We start from the raw sequence: 22,228 nt of genomic DNA, 5'->3' as shown, positions 1-22,228 counted from the left end.
AATATGTCTTGGTTTCCCATCCCATTTTCAGACTACTAATCCATGCACCCCATCAAAGCCAAAGCCTTCAAAAAGCAGAATGTGAAAGTACCTGCAAGAACAAACACAGTTTCAAATATCTGTTTCAGAAACCTGAAGTTTCATCAGCATGTTATTTAATAGAATACTTAAAAACCCAGTTTTGTTACTTGATTCTCTGCACTTTTTATAGATACCTACCACTGCAAAGTGCCTCATACCTTTTAAATTTGATATGAGAACAATGCACATTGATGACACAAATGGAGAGTACAGCAAAGCACACATGGAAAAATCAGTGAAATCCTCTTGGAAGTTTAAGTACACATGTTCAGACATGCACACACATCTACCTATTCAGGACATGGCACCCTCAGGAATGGAATTGGCAGCACTATTCTGTATACCCTCAAGCACTATCATATTGTAAGGGAAAATATTGTTTAAAAACCAACTGGCACTACAGTCACTGCATTAATTACCAACGCTGCATGTTTCTTTGAACTGAAATTCAACAGGAGCTAGCTATTCTGGGACACACTTCATTTGCCCGATTGTATTTTCATACACACCCAGTGGGTTTTTGTCTTGTTTGAATCTGCCTGTAAGGAAAGAATGTTCATTGTGATCTGTAAATCGGAAGGAAACCTCGGGTGAATGATCCATATTGTAAGGACTAGAACAAGCATTAGTAAGGGTGTGTGTGTGTGAGAGAGAGAAGGGGACTCGTAGGAGAATATACTATAGGGCACAATCCTGTATTAGCTGGGAGGGGTGGATTAGCTGATTTAAGAGAGATGGAAAGAATGCGGGAGAAAAAAGTCCCTTGATCATGCAATGATAAAGCTCCCACGAAACACACACACACACACACAATCTCTCTCTCTCTCTCTCTCTTTCTCCCTTCCTCTTCCCTTTATAATATCCACATCCCAGCTTTCCTGCCTCCCTCAGGAAGTCCTGACGGCCAGAATAACCCAGGCTCGTTGAAATGATCATTAGGAAAACAACAATAGCTGGTGTGATACTGGCTCAGGCGGCTGCCGCTGCTGTAAGGAATTGAACTGTCATCTATGTAAATACAGCTCGGCTGGAGTCACATGTGCAGCAAGGGGCATTGTTGGCAAAGAAGAGAGGAGGAGGAGGCGAGGGGGAAGAGAGCAGAGCAGGTCTGAACAATAGAGAGAGGAGAGGGGGTTGGCAGAGAGCCTGCTGTTGCTGGAGGTGTTGGGGGGCGGGAGGGGACTGCAAACCTCACGCGACTGGCAGGCAGTAGGAGCAGCTGCTGCTAAGCCCAGCGAGCAGCAGCCCCAGCAGAGCTCACCAGACACCATGGAAGGGATGATCCCGGCGGTGCACGGCTGGGCTAGCTGCTGAAAGCGCCTCCATCCATCCCTCCCTCCCTCTTTCTCTCTTCCTTTGCTTCTCCTCCTCCCTAACTCACTGGATATTAGCAGCAGCCGGGCTCGCCTCTTCTTTCCCCAGCCATGAATCCCGTAGAAGGGGCAGCGGAGGAAGGCGCTGTCCCCGATTCCGAGGTGGATGCTTTTTTCCGAACAGGTAAGGAAGGAATGGGGAAGGGGAGAGGGGAGAAGAAGGAGGGGAAGGGGCTGCCATCGCCTGGGCGAGAATGGGATGCGAGAAAGGGGTTGTTTTGCATTGGCACCATCCTGGGGTGGGAAGCCACAAGGGACTGGCTGACTTGCTTTGTTTGGGGGCGCATGGACAGGATTGGGGTCCGCTGGGTGAAGAGAACCCCGCTGATCTCCTCCTCCTGTTTATATTTTGTTCATTGTCTTCTTCCTCTCCGCCCCCACCAAAAAAGACTTTAGTCTCACGGCTGGTGTGAGAGACATACACAGCCACTAAAGGAGAAGCCCCTTCTCTGGGCAAAGATGCTTTTGTGTTGGGGTTGTTTGCACAAGCACTTAACGAATTGACCGAGGATTGGAAACTGTTGGTTGTCAGTTTCAGAAGAGAAACCAGATTTATCCCCCCACTTCTTGTTCCGTTTCCATTTGTTCCTTGGCTTGCTAGGAAATGATGCTGCTCTTCGCTTGTTACACAGGAATGGGGCGATCTTAGATCACTTTTTAAATGCAAGAGGGGAGGGATTACATCTCCTCCCAGTTCTCGCACGGTACAAGATTTTAACATTGCAGGAAATTTATCATTGCTCTCTCCCTTTCTCCTCTGAGATTGGAAATACACAAAAGCCTCTCCAAGATGTTCGTTGATGGCTTGTGAGAATTACACATACAAAAAGACATGGCATTGGGTCCCTAAACACGCCTTCAGTTTGGGTTATAGGTTGGGTCAGGTGATGGAGCCAGAGGCTCCGATTTTAACCATCCTTATGCACATTGTCCATAATGTGTAATACCGCTTCCTGGATCACTCCTCTGATCAGAATGGAGAATTAGGGGTTAGCAAGCTGTCGGGAAAGGTCAATAAATAATAATCACTGTTAATTATTTTGAAGAGGAGTTTGCTTTCTTCCCTCCCTCAGCCTACTAAATTTGTACTTTCACTTGAAAACTATAAATATATTATATGCACAAGTACCCCCTTCCATCTCAAACAACCCTTGCAATCCTTTAAAAAAGGCTTTGTTAACCCAGTGCCATCAGTCATGTGTACTGTGGCAGTGGTACTGGCATTAGGGACACTAGAAGTCAACACAGGTCATTACTGGTGGGAAAACTGGTGAGCATATTTGCTTGGGTATCTCATTCCTCCTGAGATGGACTTTGTTAGCAGGATCCAGAAGGTCAGGATCAAGAACAAATCCAATTGTATTTCAGTGAGTAGTGTGAGAAATAAATGTCCTTCTGTTTTAGAGGACAATACTATAACAGAGCATAAGATTAAATGTGCCTCTGCTTCTTAAAAGAACATTTGGGCCAAATTCTCTAAGAAATGTGTATACACTAGATACCCACATAAAGTATTATTAGTTTGATGGCCCTTATCTTTATGTGGGATCAAAGCCCCAAGTGAAACAATTTATGGGATTCCTTCTGATTCTGTAGGCCGAACTTTAAAGCGCTACTTGGTAAATTTTTAATTAAAAATTGCAAAGGATGAAACACTCACTTCATAAGGGGATTGACCCCTGGTAGTCTGGATTTGACATTTATTGCCACAGCTGTTTGTCCAGGCTTTACTTTTCAGCTGCCTTTTTCCTTCTACCTGATCATTAGTTATGCAGAGAGCTTCAGGCTCCAGTTACAACAAAATAGTCATGTAATCACCAAAACTTTAAAGAAGTTCATTCCTGCAGATCTGCTACAATTATGGTGGACTGAACCCTGTTCATGTGAAAATGCTTTGATCTAGAAGATAACTATAATAAGGTCTGACTGTGCATATCTTGTGATCCACAACCCATTAAGCCAATGGATATTTGCCTCTTGATACCCTGCATGGCTACGAGCAAAGCATTTATAGATTTCCCATACCCCAGTGGTATAAGTGTTCTTGGGCTATTGAAGATTTGTGGAATGCACTTTAAAAAAATTAGCATTTGTCTTGGTGAAATTTATATTGCTTCAGAAATCTCCCCCTTAAAAGCTTAAATCATTGCCTAATGGAACTTAATTCTCAACATAAGAAAAGATTACAACATTGAAGTCAAAGGGACTGTTCATATTTGTGTCTAGTTTGTAAAAGAAATCATACTAAATAAGAAAAGAACACTCAAAAAAAATCCCATGATCAAACATTTTCCTATTCTGCGTCCTCCTCCAGAAATTCTCTGCCTAAGGAATCATGAACATAATCTTGTTAGATGTCCTATACGTTTAATTTAAAGGGTTTCTGGGAGGGTTTTTGGCATTCCCATTTACTCAAGTAAGTAAATAGTTTGAATCTGAAGGCTTCTATTCCATTGTGTGTCCTCTCATACACAAAACACTGACACTGTTTAAAAAGAAATTGTTTACTAATTCACAGACATGAATAAGCCTCATAGTTATATTAGGCATGTTTTAAAATTAATACAAATATAAAAACATAAGAACGGCCATACTGGGTCCGACCAAAGGTCCATCTAGCCCAGTATCCTGTCTTCTGACAGTGGCCAATGCCAGGTGCCCCAGAGGGAATGTACAGAACAGGTAATCATCAAGTGATCCATCTCGTCGCTCATTCCCAGCTTTTGGGAAACAGAGGCTAGGGACACCATCTCTGTCCATCCTGGCTAATAGCCATTGATGGACCTGATAAACAGAAATCAAGGCATCTGGTGGTGGGCCTGACCTTAGTGAAATAGGTTAATTTTTATTGGAATAACCTACTTTTCTATGGATGCTTGCTTGTCCTATTTGGTTCTCTGCTTTGTGTGCTGATATTGTGACTGCCTAAAGTTGCTGTTGATGTCAGTCTTAATGGATGCTAGAGAAAACAGCTGATGAGGTGTATTCAGGGAGAGAGTCTAGATAGAACACTTCTGAACAAACTGAGAACCTGACCCTTCCAGTCCCCTCTCAGGCAGAATTCCCACATAAGTCAATGGGAGTGTTGCCTGAGACAGGACTGTGAGATCAGATCCAGTATTACCCTTGTCTGACTTTTTGTTGTTGTCTTTTGTTAAGTGTTTAGTGCTATATAGATATGAATTTCTAGTACTTATGTAGATTTTATAAAAGACAATTTCTTAGTGTCTTGGTGCATTCATGACAATTAAAACAATACTTTTTTAACATTAGGAATCTCAGTTATGCAAACCCTTCATATACAAGACTACCATTCAAAGATGCTGCCAAAAATTGGCTATAAAAAGGGCACTCATCAAATTGTAGCTATCACAGGAAATAGCAAAAACTCAGAAGGCAGCGTTCCCAATGAAAACTCAGGGTCCTGACACTCTTCTCCATCAATATATCTCACTCAAAAGCTTTAGTAAACAGATGAGCTTTACACCGAGCATCGAAGGTCAGTAAACTCAGCTCTCTTGGACCAATAGAGGAAGCATATGCCAGAGATGAAGGCCCTTCACAGACAAATGTTTTAGCAAGAGCACCCAGCAATTCAAATGTAGGGTCTGTTATCAATGGCAATGAAGATAACAGATCTGTAAGCTGTAAGTGGAAAACAAAATCAAATTAATCAATCCAAAGTAATAAGTGCTGGGCCTGATTTTGATCTTATACTGGTGTGAAACAGGGATAACTTGTTTGAAGTCAATGGACATACACCAGTATAATTGAGATCAGAATCCTGTCAAATATCTCTAAAGAAATGTGTGGCAGAGACTATTCTGATTTTAGTTACCATGGTGCATAAAAAGAGTAATTTCATTTACTTCAGTGAGATTATATTTGTGTAACTGAAATAAAAATTCGTAAATTCATAGACTTTACAGCCAGAAGGGATCATTATAATAATTTAGCCTGACTTCATACAGGCCATAGAACCAAAAACAATAATTTCCACGTCAAGCCCAGAACTTCCGTTTGAGCTATAGCAATTCTTTGTGAAAGAATCTGGCCCTATGCCTTTATATACTTTATTAAGTTTTGGAGTTTTGATTTCTATTTGGTGACAAAGATTGAAAGAATAAAATTTTGCATATGTTCTTAAGAAAAAGTGTCAGTGGTTTATTTTGTATCAGCAAGTTAAATATGTACTGAGTTTTCCAGTTTTTAATGTTGTGTGGGACTGAGTCCGAACGACTTTGGTGCTTAGAGAATGAATAGAGTAACGGAAGTCATGTTGTAAAGCCATGGTTGGAATGTCAGAACTTTCCCTGGATGTATGAGGACATATAAGAAAGGCTTTGTCTTTGTGCCTGTGCTCTAAGAGTTTCTGTTACACTTGGAAGCTAGGGTAAAACAGACAACAAAAATTTGCCAAACCTCAAATATTTATAGAGGTAAACTGATAGAAGAATCCAGCAAACCAGTGATTTCTTGAAAGAGCAATCATTAATACTTCCTGTACACAGTGGATAGGGTTTTATTTTCTAATTCGTTTTGTGTCATCTAAATCTAACATTGTTTCTGATACGAAGCGGCAGAATCTGTCATTGATTCCTGTGGGTGAGTTGAAAATTGATATTGTTTTTTTTTTAGTGCAATGAATTATTCTCTTTTCCTTTTGCCTTCCACCAGCATGTTAGACTTTCACCATTGTTCATTTGTGTTCAAGTGACTGGCAGTTCTGCTACTAAATAATTTTAAAATGATTGGCAGTGGACAGGCTGTTTGATCAATAGATGTGCTTCAAATTATGTCTGCAGAAGAGTGCTCCTTGAGGCTGATGGAATCAAGTGTCTCCTAGTAGGACAGATAAATTGAATCAATCTACTTGTCTCTGGTGGTAAGGTGTACTCATGGTGTCTGACTTCCTCACCTTCCAACTTTATAATTTATAAGGTCTGTTTTGATAACGTACACTAATAAAGGAGGCTATTATATGGAAAAGACTGTCGTGTTTTGTGTTCCATTTGGAAAGGACCCCTGTTGTTTAAAGGGACAGTGACAGTGTAGAGATCACACTTCTCTCTGGAGATTTTGCCCTATGGGATTACCAGGAATGCGGATTTTCATTTTACACTTTGCTGAATCTATAATGTGAATTATTTTTTCATATAGTTCAGAGGGTTACCTGGATTAGATTTTAGTCACTACTCACCTAAGACCAGATAGTCATGTGCTCCCCAACATATGTGCATGGAGTAGGGCCTCCATGAGCAGATCTCCCCGATTCCATGTGGAAGGGGACTTCCTTTTTGTCGTCCTCCTGTCTTTGTAGACAATGCTCTATTGGTCTGGGATCTGAAGACAAAAGAACCAGAAGTTGGGTGTAGCTGTGCTAGGGGCCATTAGTGGGGATAGCATCATTTTCCCCCTTCAGCCCTGCTGAAAATTCCTATAAAAGGTATTAGACCCTATGGATTTGTGGAGGGGAAAGACATGAGGATATGATCTGGCCCATGTCTTGGATTTAATTTGGTGACTAAAGTGGAGAAAAAGTTCTATATTCTATATCTCATTAGCAATCCCAGAAGACATTCAGTTCCTCCCCCAATAGCCTCCTGCACCAAGGAAAAAAAAGTAAAACAATTATGCAAAACATAATGCAAGTGACATGTTATGGTTATTTACACTTCATTTTTTCTAGATGAGAACATACTATAGTATGGCACAATAACATTTATATTATTTTGTATTAATTTGAATAGCTAGCTCCCAGGATGAAACCTTGTACACAAAGTTTTTGCTCAGAGCTAATCCTTTACTGTCAAGTTAACAATCCTTGATTCACAAAACAAGGGGGTGTGGATGTAAAGGAAACATCAATACAGCATGAACATTATCTGCATTAGTAGGTGTTGCTCTAGGGCCTGATCCAGTGCCCGCTGAAGTCAATGGGAAAACTGCCATTGCCTTCATTGAGTTTTAAATCAAGCTCACAGGGAGAGTTTTAAATCAAGCTCACAGGGAAGAACAGTATTACTGTGAAAGAGAAACCCCACAGAATAATACAATGGCAATAGTGCTCATGAGTAAAGGAAACCTCTTTACAGTGGAATATAGATGGTCAGATTTGTGTCTCAGTGGTCTCTCATCCATAGAAGGGGTGAATAGGTGTAACTAAGAGTCAGCTTTCGCCAGGAAAGTATAAGTATCACTGTTTTTTTCCATGGCTGCATCAAGGCCTTGACAGAGTGTTGGGGAGTAGAAGATTTTCAAATATAGGATTGGATTTCAGAGATGTAAAAGAACATGCACCTTCTATGCTAAGGACCCTGTGGGGAATTCTCCCATTAAACAGGTGTGTTGGGTCTCTTTTAGGCAGGCAGGGCTGGTATGATGTATTTTGTTGTTTCAGCTGCTGTGACCTTATGGTCCCAAGGAAGTTTGATTATGGATGTATAGAAGCAGCTTTATTACTCCACTGTGACATGTACAATACAGTACCTACTGGTATTTGGAAATACTTCATAGCTATATCAAAGAAAATACTTATGGAGTGTTAGACCTTATAAACCCAAATAGCTGTGCATTTTATGACTTGAACTTAAAGTAAGTCAAGAACAAGCTGAGATATTTGTGCTCTTATTTGATTTGGAATGGTGTCCTGCTTTTAATATTTTGGTGAATAAACAACTTATTTTTTTATAGGTCTATATGGTGCACATGCCCTGTGTTAAACTATGAGGATTCTACCACTTAGGAAACTTTGCCCTATGAGCCTTGTAAGCATAGCTGGGAGGTTTGTAATGCATATGTTGCAAAAGAAACCTGAATATAGAAAAGAAAGAGAAAGCAAATGTAGAAGTAAAATGTGATCATCTTACTAGAGAACTCTGGAATGCAGAAAAGTCATGGCAGGTTTGAATTAAAAAAAAAAGTTAGTCAGAGATTCTAGGACAAATTATGATCTCAGTTATCCTGGTGTAAATCTGGAATAACTCAATTTACTTCAATGACTTTATGCTGGATTTTTCACTAATGTAAGTGAAATTAGAACTTGACCCAAACATCATGATGACATCAATCATAAATGCATTTCTAGGTCAAGCCACCTGTGGAATATGTGGGTTGCAGTACCAAGTTATGGTCAGTTTTGCATAAGAAAGGAGTCATATTTAATGGGGATATTTGCAGTTTGCATGTCATTTCAGCTGTGATTTAGACTGAAGTTGGTATTTGAACCCAAGGTACATCTCCATTCCCCCATGCAGCATTATAAAGGAAAGAATCCTATTTACTTGACTACCTCATGTGGCTACAGATAATATTAGTTTCTGGTACTATATATTTTTGCTCCTTATTGTAGTTAAGTGTGACAGCAGATTAGTAGAGAACTGGGAAAAAATCATTGCTGTTTAAATAATTCCTGTTTCCTGATCCAGTAGGCTGAAGAGAAGATCGATGATAGCCACGGATGAACTTTAGAAGATTGGGATCATATTTATAGTTGTTGCTAAATTTAGCCTCAGATAATTTAGGCTTCAAGGCATGAGTAGAGCCATTGTAGTCCATAGGACTATTCCTATGCTTAAAATTAAGTAAGTGCTTAAGAGCCTGGCAGAATCAGGGCCCAAGAATGGAATTCCATTTTTACTTTTAAAAGCAATGTGTTTGTTTTAATTAATTAATACATAAACTATGTTGTATTTAATTGGGGTGATCTGTCTCCCTCTATCTCTTTTGCCTACATTTATGCCTTACAATAGTGTCTGAGCACCTCCTAGTTCATGAAAGAGGCCAGGTAGGTACATAGACAAATTAGGCAATCCCCCCTTAAAGGCAACAAATTGCCTTTAAAGCTAAAAATGAAATTCCTTTTCTGCAGCCTTAATTATCTAAGATACCATTTTTGTTTCACTGACGGAACAAAGAACTGTAAGTAGGCAAGCTATACTTATTAGTATAAGGTCACATCTTGCTTTTCTCAGAATAATAAGAGGAAATTATCTTCAGTTTAACATCAGTGACTGGTGAACCAGCTGCTCTGGTCATTTGTGTTACTAAAGTGGCCTTGGAGAAAAAAGTGAGTGGTGTTTGCAGCAAAAATTAAATTAACTCATTATATAATCTATAATAGTCGCTCTATGTGTTAACTCAGCTGTGTTTTTCAGGTTTTTGACCACTTCTTTTTAGTAAGTTGTACACAAATGGCATAAGATGACCTGCCTTATTCTTTTAATAAATCATTAAAGAGAATGTTTTTGAATCAAAGAACTTTTGTCTCTCCTGGAGATCGCAGGAGTTTCTTGTCAAGATATACTCTGTGAACCCTTAGTAAAACAGTAAAGGCAATGGGCCAGACTCTCTCTCACTCCCATGTAAACCCTATTGTCTAAGAGCAAACTTTGACCCAGTATGTTTTTTACTTGAAATTAGTATATGCTTAGTAAAAGGAACTTGATGGAGGTTCTTTACTAATATTGTAGTTTCTGGCATATTTCCTGATTCCTGGAGTGTTCTCTGGCACCCCTACTGTTTTAATCACAACTGGCAGCCTATATTCCGAGCAGCAACATCAGTTGGAAACAATGGTGTCTGATTCTTGTTTGTCAGCTGGGACAATGGGCCTGCTGATGGGTTGTGGTAGGGGGGAGTGTGCTCCTTTTGTATGGCAGTACAGGCATGGCAGATGGCTAATTGGACATCATAAACCACTGGGGCAATGGGGGAAGCAAAAGGAGATCTGCAGGGATTATCTGCAACTCATGATCAACTATAAAATATTAAAGAAAGGAAAGAAGTTTTCTATCAAAGCAGTTGAGTTTAACTTTTTGCTGCTTGACCATATGTCAGCCAGAAAAAGGGTAGAGGGACATCCTAACTAAACTCCTCGCTCCAGCTAATGTAAAGCATATTTCATTAGCTGAGAGCAAACCTTATTACTGTATGGAAAGGTAGGAAAACATATAGTCCCTAGAGATGCTGCCATGGCACTTAGTAAAATTAGCGGAGTGTATTTTTCACTAGTCTTGTAAGAGAACATCAAACTGTTGTACCAAACAGGATCCAAGCTGGAAACAAGAGTATTGTTGCAGTACTATTTCAATGGGAGAGGAAACATAAATTGTGCCAAAGTTTGGCTTTATATGTCTAAGGACATCAGTGATACAGTCACTGAAAAGTTAGAGTTGATTTGTGAGTAATTAATTTATTTCTTTAAAATAGTTTTTGTTGGGTTTTAAGAGTTTGAAAAATAAATATTGTGGGGTCAACTCCTGAGGCCACTGGTCTTTATTCTGGCAACTGAATTAAAACAACTCAGTAAAAATGGAATGATGAGCTCACGATCTGAATCATTGCTATTTATTTTTAATAGTAAGCATGTCTTAATTACTAGATCTACAAAGCTTAATTGGTGGAATTCTTGGTTCTGGGCAAGAAGATCATATGTTCAAGTCCTACGCCAGAAGATGCAGCTTATATTTTATTGACAGTATATGGTAGCACTAGTCAGAAGTGCCATCCTTTGGATAAAATGTTAAACTATTCCTTATGCCCATCCATATCAGCCATTCAGGTGAAAGATGAATAGCTCATGGCATTTTCAGAGTAGGAGGTAACTCCAGTGTTCTGGCTCACCTTTCCTCTCGCCATAAAACATGGTTTAATACCTAACACTTTAAGAGATCAATTGCTGAATATACAATGGCTGCTTCTACATTTGTCTACACAGCTGTTCCCTGTCACTGTCTCAATTTGCTGTTTTTTAAAATATTATGGGGTGCTTGGGTAATTGATTATGAAAGGAACTAAAATAACAGGTTTCTGGCATTTAATAAATACATTTACATTATAGTAAAAATGTATCCACCATAAATGAAAAATAAGAAATATGTAATATTCTACCAAACAATGGACATGATCTGCTCTATATGGAAATATCTAGCCTGCTTGTAGTGCAGTGTCCCCCTTCCACTGTTTACTGTTGACTTTCCCCACACCACCTTAATGGAAATTCTTGCTGAAAAATTTCAACTAGTTTCTGCTGGTTCCAGTTGGCCAGTTAGGTTTTGGGACTATTAGTCTAATGTTTCCTGGGACTATGGGTGCAGAAGAAACCCAACAGAGACCAGCGGAAGGATTCTAATGGAATTCAGTGGAATTTCCATGAAGGTACCCTCTTACTTGCCATGCTGTATTGTAATTTTTTTTTATTTCTGTGATCTAACTTGGATTGTGAACTCCTTCAATAAGGGAACTTGTCTCTTTATTTGCCTTTAAACCACCATGAATGGTCCAAAAGGGATTTGAAGAAGAACATGGTGACCTTATGAATTAGTTTGGAGAGATTGTCCCAAGTGGAAGAAAGTACAAAGACAGCTGCGAGAGAATTGGATAAATAGATGGTGGAGACTAACATTAGTAGCTGAGTGGAGGGAATGAGGAAGGTCAAATAAAAGATGAGTAGATAAACAGAGGTGGATAGAATTGTCTAGGGCCTTGACATTTGAGGAGGAGAAGAAGCTTGAATTTAACATGCTAGAAAAGGGAGATCCAGTGGATAGATTCAAAGAAGGGGAATTCCATGGTCAGAGCAATGGGCAAAGAAGAGGATCTTAAGCACCTGTATCTTGAGAATGGACATGTGAGTGTTAGGAAGGCCACATAGGAGGAAGTCACAGTAGTAAAGAAGTGAGAGGATGAGGGGCTTGAGAGTTTTAGCTGTTGGATTGAAGGAAAAGGTTAGATTTTAGAAATAAGATAGAGGTAAATGTTGCCGGATTTGGACACTGCCTTGATCTGTCATATGTGTGGTGAAAGAGAGGCGATGCCTTATACACATACAGTGGTCAATGTTATAAAATCAAAAGCATAAGTTACCACAAAGTGGTATTGCAGGCACAGCAAGTTCTTCCTCTTAAGTGTAGTTACATAAGTGTAGGGAGGTAATGTGATGTCTCTGACAGATCATGTGCCACCTGAGGCACATTGTGTATAAGCTAAGAAGACGATACTCCAGTGTGATAACTGTTGGCATTTTAATGGGACTGCATTACACATGCATTCATAGATACAATACATATACAATTTATGTTATTTGTATATTATAAACCAACTAAAGAGTCTTCTTTTTACTTCAAACATGGCCACTCTTGCGTTGATGCTGCAGGGATCAGGTGCTTGATGATGAACCAAAGGCACTAGAGAAAGCCAAATCCTTGTGCATTCTGATTCATATTTATTGCCTTCTGTTCACAGAAATATGTTATAAAGAGCTAGTCTCTTTGGAACTGACTGCCACTGTCTTCACAGCAATTTAAACTGTCTGCTTCAGCACAGAAAAGCAGACCTGAGAGTTCAGGGGATGATGCTAATAGAATCAGTCTGAAGCATTCAGATAAATTCAGTCTGAAGGAGCAAGTCAAGCCTAACGGGTGAAAAGTAATGATCTTGTGAGCTTCAAGGGCCTGGATCTACTGTGTGCAAATCTCCAGCTAACAGCTTGCTCCAGTTCAACTCAGTTCTATTCAAAAGCTAGCCATGTTGTTAAATAGCTCAGCCACCTATTATAGGATCCTGTTGGTCTGTAATCTATACACTTCCCCAGGTTGTTTATGAATTTCATAATGAGACAGTCTGCTAAGGAAATCTTTTTGTGTTTGTGTTCGTTTTGTTTCGTGGGATGCTGATAAATTTTGGCCTTTTAAGAAGGCTCTGACACTAAAACCAGATATAGAGAAAAACAGGATGGTTGGATCATTTTACATTAATTAAAACAGTTTTGTCTTTAAAATGTTTTGCAGAAATGGTCCTAACATCTAAACCCTTACCACAGAAAAGGGTCAAAACCCCATTTGTCTATACCATTTGTCAGTATAATTCTATACTGAATTATGCACTAGGGCATAATCAGAAGCTCTGAACTGGTTGCTGTGATTGGAATTGATTTCATCTCTTGGTACAGCTGCAGTTCCACCACAGTGCTTTGCGTGGGAGACATACAGTGGTGTTGGTCATGTGCAGTGATCCAAAGACAATAGATAGTCGTAGATCCTTACTCTGAGTAGCAGTTAAATGATAACTTTCTATAGCATGCACCTTGAGATTTAGTCAACTAGAGAGTGGATATGTGCAGAATAAGCAATAATTGTTTTGTCTGACTCAGCATTCCTCAGCTCTCCTTGGTGTTGAGTGGTAATAAAGATGATAATTATTAGTTGATAATACTTTGTATTTATATTGCATCCAAGGATCACAAAGCATCAGAATCCCTATCTGTAAAATAGGGATAATGATACTGATCTCCCTTTGTAAAGCACTTTGAGCTCTATGGATAAAAAGCACTATATTATAGCTAGTTTATTATTATTTTATTTACTTACGAATATTAAATGAAATAGAGAAGTATCATACATATCTATAAGATGGGGATAAGTGAGGCACAGTTATGATTTGTGATTTGCCTAAGTTTACACACTTACATTATTAAAAAATACCTGGTTAGCTAAACCCATTTTTATAAATACTAACACAGTTTTAACATCCTTTGTCTGGGCAACATGGACCAAGGGAAAGCATGCCAGTTCCTTTTTGCAAAACTGTTTTCAAACTTCAGAGCCTAAAGTGCAGCACCTAAATCCATGCTTAGGAATCGGAAATCAAAGGGAGCTGGGAGCACTTAGTCCTTCTGAAAATCAAGCCACTTTTATGTAGGTGACCTACTTCAGGCACACAGGCTTGCAAATTTTGGCCTTAATTCTGGAAATGGGATTAACACACCTTTCGCTTGTCCAGACTAACCAGTCAAAGTATCTTAAAACTGTGTTAGGCTGACGAACCTGTTTTTAAATATGGGCCAGGTCCACAGTTGGTGTAAAAAGTGGCCTTATGCTAGTGAAGTCTGTGGAACTATGCCAATTTACAGGGCCGCCCAGAGGATTCAGGGGGCCTGGGGCAAAACAATTTTGGGGGCCTCTTCCATTAAAAAAAAGTTGCAATACTATAGTAACATGTATTTGGAAATGTAAAAAATAACCAGTGAAATACATTAAAAAATTAATGTTTAATAATTTGAAAATACATGAAATACATTATTAAAAACATTAAATACTTTAATGGTATGTATACATTTGCAATTACATAATGGGCTGTCGCTGGGTGATGGTGATGGTTGGTGCCAATGGACTGTCGTTGCCTGGGGGTGGTGCTGCTGTTGCCCAGGGCTGGGTGGGGAGCTGAGCTCTGGGTTGGGGGGGTGCCTGGCTCAGAGGGGCTGGGCTCGGAGCTAGGGGTCTGGGCTGTGGGGGGGATGGGTTCGGGAGTGCCAGGCCCCTTACCATGCCTCTTACCCCCGCCTCTCCTGGAGCCTCAGCGAGCCGCATCCAGGAGCGGCCCTGGACAGTGCTGCAGCGGCCTGGCTCCAGCGGGGCCTGAGCTTTGGCCGCAGCTCACAGCCCCGCCCCCTTACCACACGGCTCCGAGAGAGAGGAGCTCAGGCCTCGCCCGAGCCACGCCGCTTTAGCCAGGGCCACTCCTGGAAATGGGCGCTGGGGGACGGGGGAAGGCGGAGGCGGGAGCCTCTGACATTCTCGTGGTGGCCCCTGTGGGGCCCAGGGCCTGGGGCAAATTGCCCCACTTGTCCCCCACTCTGGGCGGCCCTGCCAATTTATACAGACTGAGGATCTGGTCCAGGCTCAGCTAACATGCTTTTTGTGTGGTATAAATGGGGCCTAAATGAATCAATGGCAGAGTAGAAATATCTCTAATTTACGTATCTAGACTTTTATACTGTGCTTATCATCATAGAAGCTCTGGGCCTCAGCTGAGTGCCTAAATCCCTTTTAAAATTAGATTTAGGCTTCCCAGTCAGTTAGGCATCGCAACGCTGAGTGCTGCAACACCTAAAAATTTTTTAAAAAAATCTGGATCTGAGTGCTTAGAAGCCAGGAGTTTAGACTCCCAGTCCTTTGCACTCACTACTAGTCATAGTCCTTTGTTACCTTTCTGTAGTGAGCATGCTATAAAAGTTGCATCTATTCTGAAACACTAAATGTAGGAGAAATTTAATTACATGCTATTAAAAAGTTCCACCTACATAAAAGAGCTTTGCTTTCTAGCCCAGGTTTGGTAATTTATTTCATATTTTACATAGATCTCTTCTTGAAGGGAATGTTGTCAGAACCCATTTACAGCCCTGTTTCTGCTTTTTGCCTTTTACATTTGCCAGTTACTTTTGTGCCTGAGTTCCCTCCATTCGGCCATCAAATTTTACCATGAATGTCTCATACAAATGTTGAGTCTGTTAGTAACAAGAACATTAGATTTCTGGTCAATTCCTTGCAATCAGGTTTAACAGAACGTGATCCCATCCCCCCCACAGCCCAGACCCCTAGCTCCGAGCTCAGCCCCTCTGAGCTGGACACCCCCCGACCTTATCCCCCCACAACCCTGACCCCCAGCTCCGAGCCCAGCTCCTCTGAGCCGGACACCCCCCTGAGTTCCCTCCATTCGGCCATCAAATTTTACCATGAATGTCTCATACAAATGTTGAGTCTGTTAGTAACAAGAACATTAGATTTCCGGTCAATCCCTTGCAATCAGGTTTAACAGAACTTTAAACTTAGTATATTGCTTCCTTTCCTTAGTCTAACCTTTCCTTGTCCTTTATTCTCCTGATATAATCTAATAAATATAATTCTAAAAACTCTTTTCTGTCAGAGGAGTCTTGGAGGCTACAGTGGAGGCAGCGGGTAGGGATCCACTAACCTATGGACCCTTAAAAAGCAACAGAGAGTCCTGTGGCACCTTTAAGACTAACAGATGTATTGGAGCATAAGCTTTCATGGGTGAATGCCCACTTCGTCGGACGCATGCATCCAACGAAGTGGGCATTTACCCACGAAAGCTTATGCTTCAATACATCTGTTAGTCTTAAAGGTCCCACAGGACTCTCTGTTGCTTTTTACAGATCCAGACTAACACGGCTACCCCCCTGATACTATGGACCCTTGAGAGCTTTGCCCCAATTGTGTGAAGCCTTTGTTTCCTCCATGTTGCTCCACAGCCCCTCCATCTAACCCTGCTGCCCCATCTCCCTAGCAGCCTGGTTTTCATGGGTTGCTTTCCCCCCAACAGCATAGTTGCAGACATGGAGGGGACTCTGTTGGATTTAATGATGTTTGGAGCAGAATGAATTTCCAGTCCCATATATACTTAAGTACCTGCAAGGTTTGGAGGGGAGCATACTTTGGGGGCATGGCTGCTCCCTGGCTCCGTTCTCTGCTGTCCCTGAATCTGCCTGGGGCCTGTCCCTGCAGAACTCAGCCGAGTGGCTTCTGCGGAGTTCCAGCATGCCTTGCAGGTCCCTCTGTCTTTGCCCTCAGTGCACCCAAACTGGCTCTCATTCATGCACTATTGAGATCACAGAAAACAACATCAAACAAACAAAACATGGAACTTTTATCCACACTAAGCTAAAAACCCTGAGACTAACAGGTCTTATGGGACAGTACAGAATGCAATCTAGCTGTATTTAAGTAGGAGGCATGATAGTGTGGGGGTGTAGTTAAAAAAGAAGACTAAGCTCCTCCTTTATCTAATATGCAGGTATGTTAAAATCTGGAGCTAAAGACTTCTAAAAGTATCTCCCATGATCTGTCCCTTTTTGGTCTTACATATATGTGTGTGTTTCTGAGATGACGGCCATATCAGGAACTGAATTAAAGCTTCCCAAGACATTATTTTTCCTTTTAGTTAGAGAAACGTTTGCGGATGTATTCCGAACAGTAGATCAGTCAGCAGCCTGAATCAGTTAAGTTTCAGAGGAAGCCAATTGTAGCAATCTATTTTTAAAAATTTATTTTCAGGAATTAGATTTTACGACCTGATTTGAACTGGACTTGGGCACATGCTGAACTTTGTGCTGCAGCCTGAGTCCACAGGAATGCCATTTTTCATCATTACAATTCCAGATGCTTTGTGGAAACATACAACTTCAAGACTCAGTCTTCACCTGGAACTGCAGAAAAACATTCCAACAACATATCAGACAGTGCCAAATTATTTCCCCCAGTGCCATCAAAGATCTTGCTCATCCTGTGCACTAGATATGGTGAGCTACAGAGGTTTGGCTGAAAAAGTAAAAATGTGTTTCTAAGATCCCCAAAGGGCTTCTTGGCTACCCCATTTTCCCCAAGGAAACAAAAATCTGGAATCTCTGTTAGCTTGTTTTTAAGAAGTGTTCTTCAGTGACTTATGCTGGTATTTTAACATTTTTAATTTGACTTTCTATAAAACTGTCTTAAAACTCCACCATGAACAAAGGGGCCTGTCGTTATTTAAAAGCAGAATGAACTATATAGAACAGGGGTGGCCAAATTGTGGCTCGTGAGCCACATGTGGCACTTTTACCGTTAAAGTGCGGCTTGCAAGCCCCCCAAGTTATCCCCATTCTCCGCCTACCAGACTGAGTGGGGGAGCTCAGGAGCTCTGCATTGCAGTGGGGTGATGGGGTAGCTGCTCTGTCCAGCGGGGAGGGGAGTCTCGGGGCTTCAGCCCTGTGGGATGCATCTGCCAGGACTCGGGGCTTCAGCAGGAGGGGGCTGAAGCCCTGAGCCCCAGCTCCTGGCAGGTGTGCCCCAGCTCTTGAACTTCTGAAGATTGTCATATGCGGCTCAGAGGGCCAGTAAGTTTGGCCACCCTGGTATAGAACATGAGATGATTAGTGACTAAAGATCTTGAAACATCACCATGAAATACCCATCCTTCTCTCCCAGATGTCACAATTGTTGGTACTTTAAATGTGGGTTGAAAGAACCACTCTATTGCAAGATCCTGGTCCTGAAAGGTGCTGAGTGCTCCCAATGTCAGTACTGTAAGTCTACTGGGGATAAGTGTGTTAAAGGTCCTAATCCAGCTCCCATTGCAGTGAACTGGGCATCTTTCAGTTGACTTCAGTGTGCTTTGGATTAGGCTCCGAGCACCTTGCATGAGGTGTTCAGCATGTTGAGAGATTGGACCTTAAAACTTTATATTTTCTCTCTCAAAACTGTCTCAGAAATGTTCCTATTGAGCTGAAGTTACTCAAGCTTAGTTTCAGCCCAAAGATGATTGGAAAATTGTAACAAAATTGGGTCAGATGTTTTGAGTTATGCAACCATGAGATAGATATTTGCCTGTTCCAATAAAATTAAAAGGCATTTTTGCAGTTAGATATGTAAAAAAATAGGTTAATGCTTAAGTTTAAGACTTGACATGAACGCAGTCGTCAGTGCTGTGATCCTATCAGAACACTGAACCTAAACATGCTTGGTCTTGGTCTTGGTCTTTATGATCTTTGGATGGAAGATCTTCAAAGACATCTTGGTTCTTTTAGAAATGATGCTGGTGATTCCGTAGGTGTCAGTCTTTCCTTTGAGTAAGTAGTGAACTGAAGTGCTGGCTTAGGGGATGCTGTTACTGTAAGTGCAGCATTTTGAAGGACAGCTAAAAGTGATGTCCTAACTCCTGGGTGTAACTAGGTCCCTTAGCATTTTTGGAGCCCCAGTGTGCTGGCTATAATCCAATTTAGGTAATTCTATTCTACAGCCTAAATTCCTTCTGTGGATTTAATTCTTCTGTTTCTATCCTAAACTGCTGTGTGATGTTGTTTTGCATGGTTAGGCAGCTGCTAAATTCCCCCTGCCCCCAGGGCAGCATTTCAGTGGTGAGTGAATTGATTCCTATTCTATAACTAACCAGCTTCAGAGTTGAAAGCACAAGTTTTCACTGGAAATAATGTGGAAGTGCATTGTCCCAATGTCTAGAGCTTGAGGGAGAGCAGGATGAGCACAGCTGCTACACTAACCTTTTATCGGGTGCAGGATCTGCTCAACTCTGTGCCCAGTTACCCAGGACCAAATTAGAGCTGAGTAAATTTTTTTTTTGTCTAAATCTTTTTTGGCAAAAAAGGCAGATTCAGTGACACTGAAACGTTTCTCAAGTTTATGTTGGATTCCTTGAATTGTTTCGGCAAAGAAAACCCTAGAAACAAACAAATAAACAAACTAACTAACTAACTAACCTAAATGTTTCCTTTTGACATTTTCAAAATTTTGATGTTTTAAATTTGAAATCACATTCCATTTCAAATTTTCCTTTGACTGTATTAAACAATAACAAACATTTTTAAATGGATGAAATTGAAATGAAACAAATTTTGTTGAAACAAAACTTACCGGCCAACCCAAATGAAAATTTTTAAAACCTTTCTGATTTGCTGAAAATTAAAAAAAATATTTTGCGGTGTCCCCCCCCCCCTTTTTTTGTTTTTGGAATTGCCAGCAAACAAAAAAAACCTTCTTATTGGCACAATAGATCTGATCTCTTCCCAGCCACTCAGGAGAGGCTGATACCAATAATGGTGCTAGTTCTTGAATTTCTTGCAATCCTAGCATAGAATCATATCAGATTAGGGTTCGAAGAGACTCAGCTGGTCATCTAGTCCAACCCCCTGCTCAAAGCAGAACCACCACCAACTAAATCATCCCAGCTAAGGCATTGTCAAGCCGGGCCTTAAAAACCTTTAAGGATGGAGATTCCACCACCTCCCTAGGCAACCCACTCCAGTGCTACACCACCCTCCCTGTGAAATATTTTTTCCTAATATCCAACCTAGACCTCCCCCACTGCAACTTGAGACCATTGCTCCTTGTTTTGTCATCTGCCACCACTGAGAACAGCCTAGCTCCATCCTCTTTGGAACCCTCCTTCAGGTAGTTGAAGGCTGCTATCAAATCCCCCCTCACTCTTTTCTTCTGCAGATTAAATAAGCCCTGTTCCCTCGGCCTCTCCTCATAAGTCATGTGCCTCAGCCTCCTAATCATTTTCGTTGCCCTCTGCTGGACTCTCTCCAATTTGTCCACATCCTTTTTGTAGTGGGGGACCCAAAACTGGATGCAATACTCCACTTGTGACCTCACCTGTGCCAAATAGAGGGGAATAATCACTTCCCTCGATCTGCTGGCAATGCTCCGACTAATGCAGCCCAATATGCCATTAGCCTTCTTGGCAACAAGGGCACACTGTTGACTCATATCCAGCTTCTCATCCACTGTAATCCCCAGGTCCTTTTCTGCACAACTGCCGCTTAGCCAGTCGGTCCCCAGCCTGTAGCAGGGCATGGGATTCTTCCGTCCTAAGGGCAGGACTCTGCACTTGTCCTTGCTGAACCTCATCAGATTTCTTTTGCCCAATCCTCCAATTTGTCTAGGTCACTCTGGACCCTATTCCTATCCTCCAGTGTATCTACCTCTCCCCACAGCTTAGTGTCATGCACGAACTTGCTAAGGGTGCAATCCATCCATCCATCATCCAGATCATTAATGAAATGTTGAACAAAACCGGCCCCGGGACCGACTCCTGGTGCACTCCTCTTGATACCAGCTGCCAACTAGATATTGAGCCATTGATCACCACATGTTGAGCCCGATGATCTAGCCAGCTTTCTAGCCACCTTATAGTCCATTCATCCAGCCCATACTTCTTTAACTGGCTAGCAAGAATACTGTGGGAGACCATATCAAAAGCTTTGCTAAAATCAAGGTATATCACAGGGTATATCACATCCACCGCTTTCCCCATATCCACAGAGCCAGTTATCTCATCATAGAAGGCAATCATGATGGTCAGGCATGACTTGCTCTTGGAATCCATGTTGACTGTTCCTGATCACCTTCCTCTCCCCCAAGTGCTTCAAAATGGATTCCTTGAGGACCTGCTCCATGATTTTTCCGGGGACTGAGGTGAGGCTGATTGGTCTGTAGTTCCCCGAATTCTCCTTCATCCCTTTTTTAAAGATGGGCACTATATTTGCAGGGCCAGCTCCAGCTTTTTTGCTGCCCTAACCGGTGAAGTGAGAAAAAAAAAAAAAAAGATAAAGCCGCGATCAGCGGCACTTCAGTGGCAGCTCTACTGCACTGCTTCATTCTTCGGTGGCAATTCGGTGGTGGGTCTTTCACTCTGAGAGGGACTGAGGGACCTGCCGCCGAAGACCCGGATGTGCCACTCCTTTCCATTGGCTGCCCCAACCACCTGCTTCCTTCACTGGTGCCTGGAGCCAGCCCTGTATATTTGCCTTTTTCCAATTGTCCAAGACCTCCCTGATCGCCACGAGTTTTCAAAGATAATGGTCAATGGCTCTGCAATCACATCAGCCAACTCCCTCAGCACCCTCGGATGCAGCGCATCTGGCCCCATGGACTTGTGCATGTCCAACTTTTCTAAATAGGGCTACCCTGTAGCTGCTCAACCAGTAGGTGGGACATAATAAGCTAGTCTTCCTGCTGTGTCATTTCTCCTCTATATCTTTTTCTCTGATGCTCTGACTGGGGAACCAATGTGGGGTAGTGAATTAAGTGTAAGACTAGACAGCAGGCACTTGTGAGTTGCAGTCCCATCTTTGCCACTGACCTAGTGCATGACTTTGAGCAAGTCACCTAATATCTCAGTGCCTCATTCAGCCAAACTGGTGTAACACTATAATTCTGACCTACCTCACAGGAGGATGATTCAGTTGATAACATTTGTAAATGCTTATTGTTGTTCCAACAAAATAGGACCCCTGTTTCTGCATGCTTTTCTACAGTCAACATTTTTAGTTCCTAAAATACGCCACACAAGTGTTTGCACCAGTAGCAGCATTGCTGCAAAGGAGATACCTCAGCGGCAAATGCAGAAGATCAAGGGGTGTGTCAGAGAGAGACCCATATTGCACACAACTGAGCAGAAACAAACACACCTTTTTGGATTGT

General features: G+C 41.5%; 1 protein-coding gene across 3 annotated transcripts in view; it reads left to right on the top strand.

The window, feature by feature from the left end:
* The first annotated feature begins 1,342 nt into the window (after positions 1 to 1,342).
* Positions 1,343 to 22,228, top strand: part of KALRN (kalirin RhoGEF kinase) — a 732,870-nt gene continuing 711,984 nt past the window's right edge. For 2 of the 3 annotated variants that reach the window (XM_054043355.1, XM_054043353.1), the window contains exon 1: positions 1,344 to 1,578. In XM_054043355.1, coding sequence (XP_053899330.1) covers positions 1,506 to 1,578 — 73 coding nt within the window. In that variant the 5' untranslated portion in view covers positions 1,344 to 1,505. Of the gene's footprint in view, positions 1,579 to 22,228 lie in introns of all 3 variants that reach the window. The other variant, XM_054043354.1, reaches the window with a different exon arrangement.

The sequence above is a fragment of the Malaclemys terrapin genome, chromosome 11 (assembly GCF_027887155.1).
Source record: "Malaclemys terrapin pileata isolate rMalTer1 chromosome 11, rMalTer1.hap1, whole genome shotgun sequence".
Lineage (NCBI taxonomy): Eukaryota > Metazoa > Chordata > Testudines > Emydidae > Malaclemys > Malaclemys terrapin.
Note: the sequence above shows the minus strand (reverse complement) of the source record. Positions and strands in the feature narration are given on the sequence as shown.